Source organism: Aplysia californica, unplaced genomic scaffold (genome assembly GCF_000002075.1).
Source record: "Aplysia californica isolate F4 #8 unplaced genomic scaffold, AplCal3.0 scaffold00626, whole genome shotgun sequence".
Classification (NCBI taxonomy): domain Eukaryota; kingdom Metazoa; phylum Mollusca; class Gastropoda; order Aplysiida; family Aplysiidae; genus Aplysia; species Aplysia californica.
In genome coordinates, this window is record NW_004797896.1 from 70478 (window position 1) to 88214 (window position 17737).

At 40.2% G+C, this 17737-nt stretch overlaps 1 protein-coding gene across 1 annotated transcript; it reads right to left on the reverse strand.

The window, feature by feature from the left end:
* Window positions 1-611: 611 nt before the first annotated feature.
* LOC101850672 (dol-P-Man:Man(5)GlcNAc(2)-PP-Dol alpha-1,3-mannosyltransferase) lies at window positions 612-13549 on the reverse strand. Its single transcript, XM_013087704.2, has 9 exons — window positions 13348-13549; window positions 8370-8469; window positions 7649-7796; window positions 6565-6725; window positions 5809-5929; window positions 4645-4850; window positions 3657-3721; window positions 3057-3192; window positions 612-1393 (listed from the first exon to the last, which is right to left on the reverse strand). The coding sequence occupies exons 1-9, from the start codon at window positions 13514-13516 to the stop codon at window positions 1183-1185; spliced, it is 1317 nt and encodes a 438-aa protein (XP_012943158.2). The 5' UTR covers window positions 13517-13549; the 3' UTR covers window positions 612-1182.
* Window positions 13550-17737: the final 4188 nt, after the last annotated feature.

Below are 17737 nucleotides of genomic sequence, written 5' to 3' on the forward strand. Positions count from 1 at the left end.
ACCAAAAATAACACTACTGAACACATTACACAATGAATCAATTATCTTCAAATCTATGTACATGATAAAAAGATGCAAGCGGACATGATGCTTAAACTATAGACCAAGCCCATCACATTATTAACAAACACACAGAGCTCATCAGGAGTTTCAACTTTTTCCCATATAAGACATTTGCATCAGAGAACACCAACAGATACAAACTGATTTTGCATTTTTGGCAACTTTCAGGAAACAAATTCCACGAGGGTATCATTTCACACGGTTTTCACAGCTTTTCTTTCAGACTAGATGCAAATGCTGTGATGTGAGTGAGAGAGAGAACATCCCTTTTTGGGGTTTTCTTTAAGTAAACATTTTGCGGCACTTGTAACACAATTTGGTCATATATGTGCTGAAGATTTGAGGTGTTACAAGAGAGTAACAAACACAAAATAGAAGGAGAGATTAGGAAATTAGGCTAATAGATGTTTGATAGGAATGAAAGAGGGAGCAAACCACACCAGAGCACCCACCAACAACCCACGTAAATCCACTATCCATTCATGGCACAACAATAAATAAAACCAAATACCACTCATTTACACGAATGAAAGCAACACAATAGGGTATGTGGGAGGAAATTTATCACTTTAATCCCACTCACATTCAGCTTTCTACACAGCATCCACCGTCATTTGTTTTGTTTTTTTAGTAAGTGTTTTACGGCACTTGCAACAAAATAAGGTCATATATGTGCAGAAGATTAGAGGTGTTACAAGAGAGTAACAAACACAAAAAAGAAGGAGGGGAGATAGAGACGATAGATTTTTAATAGGAAAGAAGGAGCAAACCACACCAGAGCACCTGCCAACCACCCACACCGTCATTTGTGTTGTAACAGTTAGACGATGCGCGTGGGGAGAATTTTTATCGAGAATCACTGATCACCTGTACAAACATCCACTTCCTACTATCACCGTTGCTGGGCTTTTTATTCTATTATAATGACACTAAGACATCCAACTAAGACACCCACTTATCTCCTCGACAATAGACAGTCGTCTCAGACAATTTCAACTGTATTCACACATTCATCACTCTCTACGCACATGTCAGGACAATAAAATGCTGCTAGATTGAAACCTCTACATCATGCAAGAAACGACAACAACAAAAACAATGATAATGATATTCTCAGTCTCATTTAATTTTCTGTTTCCCAATACTTTGACCATCGTTCAACTCAACATTCTCGCCACTGTGTTGTTGTTGTTGTTGTTGTTGCTGTCGTTGCGCTCCACACCACAGCCCTAGCAGGAGGAGGGCGTGGCAGACGTGGAGGGCGGAGCTACTGGCGACTGTCGATGGGTACGTGTTCCAGCAGAACTCGATCACACCCAGTAGGAGAACTCTGGGGAGGGGGGAAGAAAATGTTTTTGCTTAGTTTTAGCTTCTTTTTTTTTAGTAAGAGTTTTACGGCTCTTACAACACAATAAGGTCTTATAAATGCCAAAGACTAGGGGTGTTACCAGAGAGCAACAAAGACAAAAAAGAAAGAAGGACGATAGATGTTTGATGGGAAAGAAGTATCAAACCACACCAAAGCACCCGCCAACCACCGACAGTTTTAGCTTCAGCAAGAGTTTTAAGTCAAGGTACTTGCAACACAATTAGGTCACATACGTGCCAAAGGTTAGAGGTGTTACTAGAGAGTAGGAGAACTCAGAGGATGGGGGAGAGAAAAGAATGTTTGGTTGAATTTTAGGTAGGAGTTTTACTGCACTTTCAACACAATTAAGTCATATATACATGCCAAAGGCGCTACTAAAGAGTAGGAGGATTTTTTTTTTTGGTAAGTGTTTTATAGCGCTCGCAACTGCATAAGGTCATATGAGCGTATTAGGAGGACTCGGAGGAGGAGGGAGAAAATATTGCTTGGTTTAGTTTTAGTTTAAAATATCTCGATAACGACTCCAAATAATCTTACAATTTTGACAGAGTAGATAGAACATTCGGTTTCTGACCTCATGGTCTTTGCAACTCCTAACGGCCAAAAATGTCAGATTAAACACTGCTATTCCAAGGTAGCGATGTATATGTGTGTGTGTGTGTGTGTGTGTGTGTATGTGTGCTGACTAATGAATGTGTATGTGTGTATATAGTGTCGGTGGCCTAGTGATTCGGGATACCGGACTCATAATCGTGAGGTTAAGGGTTCCGGGGTACGAGCCGTGGGCCCAACGATGTGTCCTTGGGAAAGGCACTTTACACGAATTTTCCTCACTTCACCTCGGTGAGAACGAGTACCCGACCATAGGCAGCGAAAGGTCTCGTCAGCACGTTAGCGTTTTAGCGCCTATAAATGGCTGCTTGCACTGTATGCTTCCCAAGAAGTTGAGGTTGTTTCACAATGCTCTCAGGTCTGCTGGGGTAATAGTATAGATGGTGAAGCGCATAGAGCTTGCTGTTGCGCGGGAATTTGCGCTATACAAATGCTATTTATTATTATATATATGTGTATGCGAGTGTTTACGCATGCATGTGAGTGTGCATTCATATGTGAGGCAGCGTGGTGAAATCAGGCGCTCATCAAAATACAGAAATATGAGAAACAGGCATTTTTCTGTCAGTCTGGAAATTTTTATCAAATTTTTATTTTTGGTTCAACCACTTTTCTGCCCATATAAAAACACATTTCCATGTGAATTTTACTGAAAAACATTGATAAAAGGAACAAAATATTTTTCTGTTTCCAAAGACTCTTTAGCTATTGGAGTAACCAAACTTTTGCGGCCATTTTCTCGCTAATTTCACCACCGAAACCAAGCGACCTCACTTCCTTCAGTCGCAAATATCTCGAATTCTATTAAAGACAGATGAATATTTATTTCATAGGAAGCAAGGCAAATAAATCAGCTTTTAGACGGTACCAATAACTCTGCATGCCCAAAAATTGACGAGCGCCTGATTCCACAGTGTCGTAACACATATACCATGTTGCAACAAATTTCTCTTTGAGGAGATCAATAGAATCTTATCTTATCCAACAACACGACTCCATCAACAGCCCTGACCTGATCACAGTGGGGTAGGGGCAGCACCAGACCAGGTAGTGCAGGGAGTGGAAGTACCAGACGTAGAACTGGTAGTGCAATGACCGGCTGAAGCACATGCCGATGAAGTTAGCCGTGAACAGCGGGAACAGAATCTGTGTTCACAGTCAAGGGGAATAAACACAGCAAGCCTTACGTAAACAACACTTTCTGCGAATATTCTATTGAAGCAGCATAAGGCCCGAAAATTTGAGAAAACTCACAAACAGAAATGTCGTAACACCCCACCACAATACAACAAAAATCCCCCCCAAAAAGGTATGCATGCTTCTCTACAAGAAATTTACGTATTGTTAAAAAAAAATGTAAATTGTTGTTGTCAGACTCTAACTGTGTGTACAGTAAAAATTTTAAATAAGTCAAACATATTATAGATTTCAAATTATGCTACAAACAACTGTAATTACAACTGGTGATGCTATAATCACAAATTCTTTTTTAAAAAGGTGGATGATCCAGAACCGTTATAGTTTCCTCAGTTGTAAAGTTACAAGAACCAGACAGTTGTTAGTGATTAAAAAGAACTGATAATCAACAACAGTTTTCAGAAATGAAGGATATGGTCGGGAGTAAGTCGCTTTCTCAGCCCTCTGCTCCAAAACTGAAGGCTGGCCCCTGGGAAAAATCTGAAAAGCACAAAGAATAGATGTATAATCAATTAGGATATGTATGTGCACATACATATTTCAAGTTTTAGGTCCATATACTCATATGAATTTGTATCAATATACCAGCCAGAATGTCGAACTGTGTGTAATTTGTTTAAAAGACGTTTTAAAAATAATTGTTTCTCCATTGTGCATGTGTTTGCTTTACTTATTTGTTGTAATTTTGCACATTGATTATCTGTGGCAAACAGCAGCCTTCGAACTAGAGACTGGGATGTCCATTTCGAGATGAATGAAAAGAAGACTAACCCTTTCCATCTGTAAAGGAAAAAGAGCAGTAAGCTTTGAAAAATTTGAGTAAGTATTTGCGGCACTTGCAACACAATAGGTCATATTGGTGTCGAAGAATAGAAGTGTTACAAGAGAGTAACAAACACAAAAAATAGGGCCTAGGGAGGTAAAGTAAGACAGATCTTTGATAGGAAAGAAGGGGTAAACCACATCAGAACACCCGCCAACCAACCACATCAGCAAGTTTACCACGAGGACCAAAATAGCTACCGTATTCTGCCCACATGAAAGAAAAGTTTCTCAAGGCTCTGATTTGCTTTAAACCTTTTCCAAAAGAAAAAATAGCAGTAGGGTCACCACATGGGCCAAAATTATTACTGTAGTTTAACCCTATCCATACGCCCTGGGGTCATTTTGTACCCCCGGGTTGTATTCTTTACATTTTAGAATACTTCTAATGTGAAGATTTCTTTGAAACTTTCAGTATTTCTCAAAAAAATCATTTTGACAGACCGCTATGCAAAGCGTACGGATCGGATTAACGAGTAAATTTCCTTTTGGAAAGTAGTGGCACTGAGTTCCCCAAGATAGTTAAACACGATGTACAGATAGGGTTAAAGAAAGGTTTCTCACAGCTCAGGGTTACTTACCCTTTCCACTTATAGAGGAAAAACAGCAGCAGGGTCACCACGTGGGCCAGCAGAAGGCCAGCCTGGAAGTACTTGTTGAGGAAAATCTCCTCCGGCAGGAGTCTCCAGTTGACCGTCCAGATGTAGAAAAACTGGCGGCCCAGGTCAAATGACCGGACGATGTAGCCCACAGGGTTGGCCATAAGGAATGGGAGAGCCAATAGTAGCTGTGTGTTTGTGCATTTATGAGCATATTTTGTGTGTGTGTGTGTGGGGTGGGGGGGGGGGGGGGGAAGAGAGAGAGAAAGAAGTCTGATTAAAGCTTTGAAGTGAAGTGATGGATGCTGTCAACATGAATTCATAAGATAGTATAGTTTTTAAAATTTGGCCCATTTTGCCAGGAAACTTTTAGTAAGAGTATTATGGCACTTGCAAAACAAACAAGTCATAAAAGTGCCGAAGATTAGAGGGGTTACTTGGGAGTAACATGCAAAGAAAAGAAGGAGAAGAGATAAGAATGATAGATAGATGATAGGAAAGACAGAGCAAACCACAGCAGAATGCCCACCAACCACCAACGAAGGCAGATAAGGTCAATCGTAGCATCACAATGAAATGAAAAGGCATTACTATACTACAGGGTCCAGAAATCACTAACTAGACTTGTGCTAAACATTTCTCCTGCTTGCAATTCAATAGATATACGATACTAAATGGCTTTCTTAACGACTTAGTTCTATGGACAGTCTGTACAAGAACTACACACGTGGCGACCCATTGAGACTTAAAAGCCAGCCTTCCGGATATACAAATTAAGGGTAACCATGAAGCACACAGGAGGGCAAACAGGGATGGGAATGTCACATTCTACAGTATCATCAAAAGTAAGAAAGTAAAGGACATCCATCCACACTAAACCCAGGAAAAGAGTTGAAGAATTCATCACTCCTATTAAAACACATCAAGCATTCATACACATAGTTTCAGATCATCAAGACAATAAATGTGTACACATGATGAGTACATAATTAATCCACAAAATATGGGTGTCTTTCCGTTTTCCTAAACACCAGTAGCTAACTTTTCTTCCTTGAATGTTAAAGGTGATCATCAGTTCATGATGGACAAACCATTATTAACATTATCATTATTATTAGATACTATGGACATATTCACACCTCATACCTGTGGCAAGGCACAGATGGTCAAGTGCTTGACCGTCCCTGCAATACCCTGAGTGACCACAAGGAGGAAGAGAAGGGCTGGGGCAAACAGTAGCAGGTTCATCTTGATCGACACACCAAGGCTGAAAGCACAGAACAAATACAGTTAATCACTTAACATCGTACAGAGTTTTAGAGACACTCACATTTCTCACTGTAACGGGAGATAAGGAGAATATTCACACTATAGAAAAGGAGGAACAGCATTATGAGAAGAGGAAGCCCACAATATCTTGAACTTGAAGAAAGCTATACCTTGATATTGGGAAATAATTATATTTAGAAAGAAAACAAAAATGTTGATATTAAAACGGTAACGAATTTCACAAGGGAAAAATATAAAACATCGATTTTTAAAAGTAAATAATACAGTGATTCTGAATCGAAATATGAAAAGTGTATTTACAGGCTGAAGTCTGCTGAATGATTGAAATTCAACTATAAAGCTCTGCTAAATCTCCTATATATATATACAGTCTGACCCACACATAGTGAGATCAGCTGGAAGCAGAAATATTTTTGCTATGTACAAATTTCCTTATAAACGTATACATTTAAAATGTACAGAATGTAATGTACAAAAAAAATATTTGGGATCAGAAAAATTTGTCCACTGTGTGCATTTTTCTTTAAGTGCAAGTTTGCCATGAGCGTGTTCGTTATGTGTATTTTAGACTGTACTGTATATATAAATAACTGTTACGTGCACAGAGCTAACCTGTAGAACAGACACCCATATGACCAGTGACCTCTCATGAATAAGTTCACAGCCAGGTAGAGAAAGAACATGGCCACGGGGTCGTTGAACAGTCTCAGAATGAAGATGGAGTGAATCCGATACGAGAGAGCACACATGAAGAACAAGGCAAACGGAGGGACCTGGGAGGTGATAGAAGGAAGAAAAACAATCGTTATCAATAATGATTGTAAAGGTCAGTTAATCAGCTTTGAATTTTAATCAGAATGTATTGAATGTTTAGACATGAAGAAATTTCTACATCTGAAAGGATACTGCCTTCATTTACATTCTAAAATATTCTTCTAATGTCCGAATGCATTTCAATAATAAATATTCAGAAAAAGTTCTTTAAAATCAGCAAAAGTTAAAAGTAAAAAGTCAATAAAATGTCAGTTTGTGAAGTAATATAAAACTATTTAATACTCACTCATATGTGCCTTATATACCCTAACTGAGGGTGCGGTGGAGGAGCGGTCAGTGCGCTCGTCTGCAAAGCAGAAAGTCCAGGTTCGAGCCTCGGTTCGGACACAGGATTTTTTCCGCCCCCTCTTCCAACCCAGTAGTAATGGGTACCTGACTTGAGTTGGGGAAGTAAAGGCGGCGTGGAAAGGAACTGGCCACCCTACCACAATATGCCGAAGGCCCAAGAAGTTGTCTCACTAACAAGACAATCCCAAATGTCCGGATCGGATGCGGGAACAACTTTATACTCTAACTCCTCACTTGCACAAAGTAGTCTCACTAAATTATTGTTGTCAAATTAATGGGCACAAGGCTGCTGTGTCACTAAGTCACTACAAAAGTTATAAAATCAAACACAACCACGGCAGACACCATGGTAGACAGAGTCAGGTCAAGATGTTTAGTTTTAGTACGTTTTTTTCAGCACTTGCAACACAATAAGGTCATATGAGTGCCAAAGATTAGAGGTGTCACAAGAGAGTAACAAACATAAAAATGATGGAGGGGAGATAAAGACGATAGATGTTTGATAGGAAAGAAGAAGCAAACCACATCAGAGCACCCGCCAACCACCCACAGGTCAAAGCGATAAGTGACTTACTCTCTTAGCTTTCCTGTAAATGTCAAAGACAACAAGCAGATTGAGGAGGTAGATTGCAGCAAAGATGTACTGGGCACGTCGTATGTTCAGTCCTAGATCTGTCACGTAGTACAGACCCATGAAAAGGTACACAAATCCAGCAGGATATCTGAAAAAAGAAAAAAGAAAAAAATGGAACATTGAGCACCAAGAATCGTTTCTTTTTTTTTTTAATGTAGATATTTTTACACCCCAATCAATACATTTAGGAAGCGGACTTCTCCTGGCCCTGCCTGTCAGGGCCAACATAGGCTGAGAGTGATACAACATCTAAGCACATAGACCGAGATACCAGATAAAAAAGCCTCCAGACTAAACAAAAACATTTCTAATATACATGCATGCTGCTTTTAAAGTCTTTCTACAACTTGTTTCTTGTTCTTTAGTCGTACTTCACAGACCAAGCTCATAATTTGCTGACACCATCTGTTTACACATAGCCCTACATTTAACTTTCAAACTGGTTGAATGCAATTAGTAGATTCTTTAAAAACCTTAAAGAGCGTTTAAAATATTTAAAAAATCATTATGTTAGTAGTATAAACAATAAAAGTTCAAACAGGTAAAAAAAAAAGGGAAGATAAACTAAAAGAAAAGAGACTAGGGAAGCACAGACATTGAAGAAGTATACAGAAAATGTAAAAAAAGAGACAATTATAATTAACCCAAAAATTGAACTCACACCAAAGGTCCGGTGTCTCCTTTTAGCTGCATGTAGTCATATGTTCCATTCACGACACCTTCCACCTCTTGCATGTAAGCCACCCAATCAATTTCAGTGTCTGCAACATTATGCAAACATTGAAAACACTGTACAAAAATCAAAACAGTACAAAGCCAAAATTATAGCATAAATGAGAAATGCGCAAGAAAGAGGAAAATTATAAATGTTTTTCGAGACGCAGCACATGTAAAACTAACATATAGGCCTACCTATATACCTAGATTTATATCTTTGTATTCAAATACAGAATATTTTCTGAGTTTTTTTTCAAATATTTTCTGGGTTTTATCTTTCCTCTATATCCTTTTCTGTCTTCACATGAAATGCTCCGATGAAACCCATCATATGTTACAGAAAATTATTTTGAGATACCTGTATAAAACTAGAACTCATTACAAAGTTAATTTCATTTTGAAGAAAATATGACATGATGGAAAAATGTTGCTAAAATGGACATCAAATTTAAGAGAATCCCTAACAGTAAGTACCAACAGTTAATACATCTTAAAGTTTAGAGAAGTCTTATAACTTTACAAGTAAAGCCCACTCTTGTTTTAGTAGAGGTTTTACGGCGCTCACAACTGCATAATGTCATATGAGTGCCAAGGGGTGGATGTCAACAGAGAAGTCCTTTGAGGGAATCAAACTTACTCTGCTCACTTCTCTTGCTTCAACAACACAAAGTCTGCTTCTACTATCAAGGCACCCGGGAAGCAGCAGGTCACAAGAGTGTGACAAACATAAAAAAGAAGTAGAGGAAAACTGACGATAGTAAAGATAAGGAAAGAAAAAGCAGCAGTTCCCTGATGCAGTTCAGGCACAGTTATGAGCATGACATTGATGAATCAGCCCATTTATAATTACAATTCTACTGTGCATAAAAACACTGCCCCGGGGGATAAACCCACTCTGCATGAAGGATACATGATGAACATGTGTAACACCAAAAAAATTAATTTAAAAAAAAAAAAGGACAGGGGGACTGAGTCTGAGATTACCATAATCTAGTCTATCATATAAAGAGTATTACTACTATAGCTGCTACACACAACACAGTGCAGTACGCCCGCCCTAAATTCTTAATAAAAGACACTATTCTGCATTTATTAAAATGTGCAGGTCCCATGAATGTCTGTGGAAAATTAAATCCAAAGACTACAGAGATAAAATTATTAAGAGAGACTTGACAGAGGGAGAAGAACTTGAGCTATTTTTCAAAGATTTTAATCACGGTGCAACGAAAGCCTTACTGTGACTAGAAAAAAATAAAGAAAACTAAAAAAAGCATGAGACCTTAAGCCTTAAAGCTGTCAGGGAAGGGAGGGGGACAGGACTGACGACGTCTAGCTCTGCAAGGGGGTTTGAGTGGGTGAAAATATTTCGGGTGGCTTTATGACGAGGAATTTCCCCGATCCTAAGGACACTAGACAACTGTAAACAGACTATACAGTTCGATAAAACGGACAGTTCTCGCAAACAGCGAATCGGACACAATTTATCATTGCATGTAAAATCGGGTCTTAAGTTTAGACTACAGAAGCTAGAGGGCATTTGCATTACACTTAAATTTACTGGGACCAGGAATTTAATCAGCATTCTCCAGTTTTGGCCCAAAGACTACTGTAAAATTGATACTGAATTAAATACTCTGTATCAATGTTTTATCTCAAAGAGAGCGAGAGATGCATTGCTATTGTCCAAGTTCGGGCCTTTCCTTAACCCTCTAAACCCAAGCTTAAGTAATTAAAAGTTTACATAGAAAAAAGGGGATTCCTGTAAAGTCCCGCTGTAGGGGTCAGATGGAGTAGTCGTGCATATCTAGATCTACACAAGGTGACTGTGACTATGAACTTGAGAGAAAAAAAGACAGCTGAAAAGGCCATTGTCAAACAATGTGGCCTCACTGCACACACAACACGGCGAGTTGCACAACACGATACTTCTAATCTATAAAGAACGAGGGGGGACCTTCTGGTTACCGTGTATGTATGTAGACTCTCAGACTACGTGCCTTGATACCGTGTTTGTAGACATTCCATTACTTCTTACACAATAGACGTAGATCTACATCATTAACATAATCATTAGGTAGTGTCTACGTTGTACACAGTAACCGGGCACCTAGCCTCAGTGTCTACGTACACGGTAACCGGGCACGTAGTGGTCTCAGTGTCATGTCGGAAACCGGGCATGTAGCCTCAATATCTACGTATACGGTAACTGGCAACCGGGCACATAGTCTCAGTGTAACGTACACGGTAACAGGGCCGGCCAGAATTCTAAGTTCAGTTTTTGTCATCCAGTGTAGCCTTCATCCCCACCCCTCCCCCGAGGGTACCTTTTAAAAGGATCAACAATACCCCCATTTCGGAGCCCTATACTTCGCAGCGCACAGACTCTGAATGAACTTTGGTGACCCCCAACAGGTACTCACAATGTGATGCACACGAGCAGGTTCACTAACCGGTCCCGATGGCGAGCCCGAAGTAAGATGCTTGTATGACTTTCTTTTTTTTTTTTCAGCAAGTGACAGCACAGGACAAAATAATTTATTTTCATTCCGGTTTACCGTGTACGTAGACACTGAGACTAGGAGAGACTAGGTGCCCGGTGACCGTGAGCGTAGACTCTCTGTAATCATTAATATTATGGAAGAGGCTAGCCGTACTTAATGACGGCTAGACTGGCAGTCTAGCCGTACTAAGTACGGCTAGACTCGCAGTCTAGCCGTACTTTATTCTTAATATGATGGCTAGACTGACCTATTTACAAAAAATAGGCCTACTGAATTGTAAATATACATTTTTAGTGTGCAGTACCTAAAGTAATTGTATTTGAGACGAAACCAGGGGCCTTAATGACAGTGCATGTATTTTAAACCTCCTGTTTTCTAATGTTAATAGGGCCTAAGATAAGTACGGCTAGACTGGCAGTCTAGCCGTACTTAAGTACCGGTAGACATCCAGGCTAGCCGTACTTAAGGACGGCTAGACTGTCAGGCTAGCCGTACTTAATATTGATGGCTGAATTGTAAATGAAATTTTTAGTTCGCAATGCCTAAAGTATTTGTATTTCAGACAAAACCAAAAGGTGCCTTACTGACTTGCATGTATTTGAACCTGAATAATTAAGTTACTAGATTATATATATAGGCCACCTCTATTCTCACCCGGAGTGAGAATAGTGCAGGCGAGTCTTGTGGCTATTCTCACCCGGTGCGCATTCACCAAATTTTGCGTTCACCCTAAACCACAGAATTCTACACTGTGATAACAGAAAAATTGTAGAATTCTGTGCCGTGAACAAACGTTCCATTACAATTGTAGCCTACTAAAAGCGTACAATTTTGTCTGTGGGCAGTGGAGAGAGAGAGAGAAAGAGAGAGAGGAGTAGCGCGAGAATTTCCGGGCAAAACAAAATGGCGACCCGCGTAGTTCGGCTCGATTCGAAAAGTTAAATAGCCGTAGCATCTTTGTAGACAACCAAATTAATTTACTTTTGTGTTTTAACATCATTTTTTAACTTTGTTTTGGTCAATTTGATCGTCCACACCGATAGACAGTATTCAGAAAGAGACAGAGAGAGAGAGAAGAGGGGAAGAGTTGATCTTGCGAGAACTTCCGGGCGGGTGAGAATAGCACTTTCATATAGATCTAGATCTAGATCTAATGAGACCTGTGTACTAAACTTAGGCCACCTCTATTCTCACCCGGAGTGAGAATAGTGCAGGCGAGTCTTGTGGCTATTCTCACCCGGTGCGCATTCACCAAATTTTGCGTTCACCCTAAACCACAGAATTCTACACTGTGATAACAGAAAAATTGTAGAATTCTGTGCCGTGAACAAACGTTCCATTACAATTGTAGCCTACTAAAAGCGTACAATTTTGTCTGTGGGCAGTGGAGAGAGAGAGAGAAAGAGAGAGAGGAGTAGCGCGAGAATTTCCGGGCAAAACAAAATGGCGACCCGCGTAGTTCGGCTCGATTCGAAAAGTTAAATAGCCGTAGCATCTTTGTAGACAACCAAATTAATTTACTTTTGTGTTTTAACATCATTTTTTAACTTTGTTTTGGTCAATTTGATCGTCCACACCGATAGACAGTATTCAGAAAGAGACAGAGAGAGAGAGAAGAGGGGAAGAGTTGATCTTGCGAGAACTTCCGGGCGGGTGAGAATAGCACTTTCATATAGATCTAGATCTAGATCTAATGAGACCTGTGTACTAAACTTAGGCCACCTCTATTCTCACCCGGAGTGAGAATAGTGCAGGCGAGTCTTGTGGCTATTCTCACCCGGTGCGCGTTCACCAAATTTTGCGTTCACCCTATTCCATAGAATTCTACACTGTGAGGAAAAATTGTAGAATTCTGTGCCGTGAGCAAACGTTCCATTACAACTGTAGCCTACTAAAAGCGTACAATTTTCTCTGTGGGCAGTGGAGAGAGAGAGAGAAAGAGAGAGAGGAGTAGCGCGAGAATTTCCGGGCAAAACAAAATGGCGACCCGCGTAGTTCGGCTCGATTCGAAAAGTTAAATAGCCGTAGCATCTTTGTAGACAACCAAATTAATTTACCTTTGTGTTTTAACATCATTTTTTAACTTAAGTACGGCTAGCCACTTCGTAATATTATAGGATAGCAGCCTATTGACAGGGCACACCAGTTCACAAGTAGATCTAGATCTAGATCTTCTTAAAGAAGTCGACAGGCTGTAGAAGAAGTGAAAATGTACTGTTTATCAGTAACCAGGGAATCAGAAAGAAAAGAGAAGAATAGGGATGAGTGAAGTGAAAGAGTAACTGAAAGTGAAAGACACTGCAGACTGCACTAGATCTATAATCTAGATTAGATCTCTAAGTCACTAAGTTGAAGAGAGTGATCATGAATGAACATTGAATGTCAATGGGTGATGAGCCGGCAGCTGGTTCTCATACTCACACTTTATCTTGAAAATAACCAATAAATTTACAAGCAGTTCTGCAACAAACAATACGATCATGGCAGGCAATGACATTGCTGGGTCAAAAATCACCCCGAAGACTAATGTCTTATAGCGTCCATAAGGTTTTTGATTTGGAGCTGGCATCCTTTTCATGGAGGTCGCCATCTTGAACACAGAGTTTATAGTTCACAGTTCACAGTTCACCGTTGAAAGGTCAAGAAAATATAAAACTAGGATGTCCCTTTACGAACAGAATAAATAATGTAAATTAATATCCAAGATAATACATTATGTAGAAGAAGGAAAACAATTCTGTCCAGTGTCCAGAACAGATGCTGTGTCAATCTCAGTAATTTAATTTGATAAATAAAATGTCTACACCATATTGACAGGCAGAAACTAAAGCCCTTTTATTAGGGAAAATAACATTGTCGTTGAGATCATTCGTCTTTCCTCTTAAAGACTGTTCTTGTTAGTCATTCATCATTGTGTATAAATACGTGGACATGGGCAAGTTAGTCATTAATATAACATGTAGGGTCTACACTATTTATGTCGAAATTCTACGCGTTAACAGTCGCTATTCCTCTTATATAGACATTATTTTTTAACTCCACCTATTGTCTGAAAGAAACTAGGCTAGAGCAGACAGATTAAATTATGCTGACGCAATCTCGCGTATTCGACCTGAGAACTGAGAACAGACCATCTGGATTTGCACTGCAAGCAACAGTTGTTTACAATAGAGAGGTGTATTTGTTATGACTTTCAACACACCGGAGTATAAACGTGGCTGTCGATGAAAATGAAAAGCGAGAAAATTGAAACCGCCTGAGTATCATTATTTTGATTTCACCTCCCGACTAGTGAAAATAAAACAATAATAACAGGCCCCTGTTTTAAATCAGACACTTTCACAGAGCGTCCATATTTTTTTAATATAAAAAGGGCAGATTTTACAGAATAAACAATTGGTACTCTTGCCTGTTTATATTTATGTTTCTTATTTATTGGATTTATTATGACAGTTTGGTCAGATCCTACAAAATAAACGAGTTTCTTCTGCTGTCGTCTGTCTCCGCGCAAGTGTCCCCGTTTTTAATTGAGAGGTTGGGGGGGGGGCTAAATTCTTTTCTCAATGGCGGTTTTCCTCGTTGCAGTTACGTGTACCCGTGTTGAAATCTTATGTTATCGCATTGTGCACATGAATTCAGCTTGCAGTCGAACCCGCTTTAACGGATACCTCAACTATTGAAACGCTCACTTCCCATTATTTAATTTTTCTCTCTGTATTTTCTTTTTATCTTATTTGTATAATATTATAAAGACACAGTGTAAGACATCCATTTTATCTCCTTTTTCTTTTTTGCTGCAGAAAGTTTACTTTCGAAATAAGATTAATTTTTAACATGTTTAGGAAATTACAGTGACAAATTTTAGAAACCACCGTCTGCTTTCTTTTTAAAAAGTTTCGGCTTTTATCGTGTCATCATCATTGCCTTTTTCACCCTGGATCTGGATATAGGCAACGAACAAACACCTTCCACCCTTCCCTATCCTGAGCGAGTTGCGAGGTGTCACTCCATGTCTTCCCACTTTTCTGTACATCCTTTTCCGTGACTCTTCTCCAGGTTCCACTTGATCTTACCCTTGATCTTTTACCCTGTTGGTTCCAATTTAACACATTCCTTGTTATGCACCTGCTTGACTTCCTGAAAGTGTGTCCAATCCATCACCAACACCTTCTTCCCACCTTATCTCTGACTAAGCTCTGTCTCGTTTTTCTTATGTCCCTGGTCCTCAAAATACTGTTCAAAGAAATAAATGCAGTCTGTGCCTTTCCAATACTGGACTTTACGTCACGCCTGTTCCTCCCTTTTTGTCAATTATACTCCCATGATAGCAGAAGGATTCGACGTCTTCTAGTACATTTCCCTATACTGTGACCAGCTCCTTTCGTAGCGCATCTATCCTTAGGACTTTGCACTTTCCGGGGTGGATCCTCAATCCTGTTAAAATTGTGGTCTTTGCTTGCATCTGTTCCTGAGTGTGTGACAGAAGCGCCAAGTCATCTGCAAAATCCAGATCGTCCAGCTGTGTCCATGGGGTCCACAGTATGCCGTTTCTGTGTCCTCTGATGGTTTTCTTGACCAACCTGTCGATTGTCAAGATAAAGAGAAAAGGTGACAGTAAACATCCCTGTTTCACGCAGGTCTTAATGTCTAAGCTGTCAGTGAGCTGGCCATCATGTATAACCCTGCAACTTGTCCCTTTGTCCCTTCGTACATGCTCCTGATGAGGTTAACCAAATTTTGTGGGATTCTGTGAGGTCTCATTATCTTTCACAGTGTTGCTCGGTCTGTACTGTCAAAGGCCTTCTCATTGTCAAGAAAGTTGACGATCAACTGGGAGTTCCACTACAGGGACTGTTCCACAATGATCCTCAGCGTGGCAATCTGGTCCGTGGTTGACCGATTTTTCCGAAAACCAGCCTGTTCATCCCGAAATCTTGGATCCGTTGCAGACTTGATTCTCTCCAGAATGATTCTGTTGAAGACCTTGCCTGGCATTGAGAGAAGAGTGATTCCTCTGTAGTTGCTGTAGTTGTTGAGATCCCCCTTTGTAGGAAGTTTCACAAGGTGTACGTCTTTCCTATTCTTTGGGAACTTGCTTTCATTCCAGATCCTGGTAAACAACGGGGGAAGGAGGTCTGCCGCCACATTGACATCTGCTTTTAGGGCCTCATGTGAAATCTGATCAGGACCAGCCGCTTTACCGTCGTTCAGCTTCTTACCCACAATCTCTTGTTGTGATGGAGCATCACAGCAGATTGGTAACTCATTTCTCACTGGCAGGATTTTTGGCGGGTTACTTAGTGGTGGTCTGTTCGGAAGACTGTTGAAATGCTGTACCCTTCGTCTTGGCTGAGTTTCTTTCCAAAAATGTTTTTTCTCTCTTGGTCCTTATTGTTATTTCTGGTTTCCCATATTTTCCAGAAAAAGTCTTTGTAGTCTGGTAGAGGATTCGCTTGTTCCCTCCAGCTGTTGCCTCCTCTGCCCTCTCTGCCAGCCTGTTCATGAATTCCTCCTTGTCTTTTCTTAGTGATCTCTTTACTTCTTTAGCTGTTGTCCTGTATTGATCCAATACGTCCGCTTTTGATCCCCTTGTTCTACTTGCATTTGTCTCTGCTTTCAAATGTCTTCTAGTGTTAATCAGATCCAATGACCGTTGGCCAATCCATTTCTTGTGCTCTAATTTCTTCTCACCAAGTATTTCTTGATATGTTGAAGCAAAGGTTTCTTTGACCTTGGTCCAATGCATCTCCACCCTCCATTTCTTCCTCACCAAGATCCGCCAAGGGTTGAAATCTGTTTCTCAATTGCAGTTGAAACTCTTCTTTCTTGTGTCCGTCTAAGAAACTTACTTGGAACTTCGTTCTTTTGGTTCCTGTTCTGGTTCCGTGTTTTTTTTAGGCGAAGCGTGAGTTTATCTTGTAGGCCTACATAAATGAGTTCTGCCGAGTTTTGGGAACTTTCTCCAGGCGAGCACATATCACATATTTTCTGCTACCTTCATAAAGAAACAGTACTGCTCCAAGGATCGAAATATTAGACATTCTAACTTGCTATGGATTCTCTAACAGTTAAACAAAATTCGTGGGTAAAAATATTCGAACAAAAGTGGCACAATTTTTCTTTTCGTTCACAAAGAACCCTGTGGGTGGTCAACACGGTAGGGCTATAAATATGTCTGATTCAAAGCTTCGAATTCGAAATCTACACAGGATGAACAGCAACTCGAGCTTGCGTTGTTCCAGTTAGCAACAAGACAGAACCGGCGTTTCGAAGTAACACACAAGAGATCCGAGTTCGATTCCCGAGAAGGGAGAATTTTTATTAAATGTCTCACTCTTTCCACTGAGATGTTGTACTGTTGTACGGTATCACTCTCAGCCCTGGTTGGCCCTGACCACCTCCGAAATACGATTAAAATTGTGTCTATGGGGACATAAAAAAGCTCACACACCACAAAAAAACACCAAAAAAACCAACATCCCCGAGATGTGGGAGTTGGGAGTGTCAAATCCAGCTGTTGAAGACCATGATCAAATGTAACGTTACATAGCTTGAGGGAACGCCTTTCAACCGTCGCTGCTTCACATTGTGTTTTATCACGTCTGTCTGTCTGTCTGTCTGTCTGTCTGTCTGTCTGTCTGTCTGTCGGTCTGTCTGTCTGTCTGTCTGTCTGTCTGTTTGCCTGCCTGCCTGTCTGCCAGTCTGTTTGCCTCTGTTTTTCTTTTTCTTTTTCATTCTTGCCTTTGTCTTTCTGTTTAGTCTTCGATTATTTGTTGCTACCTCGCCCACTTCTCAACTCCCCTCCTCCCCC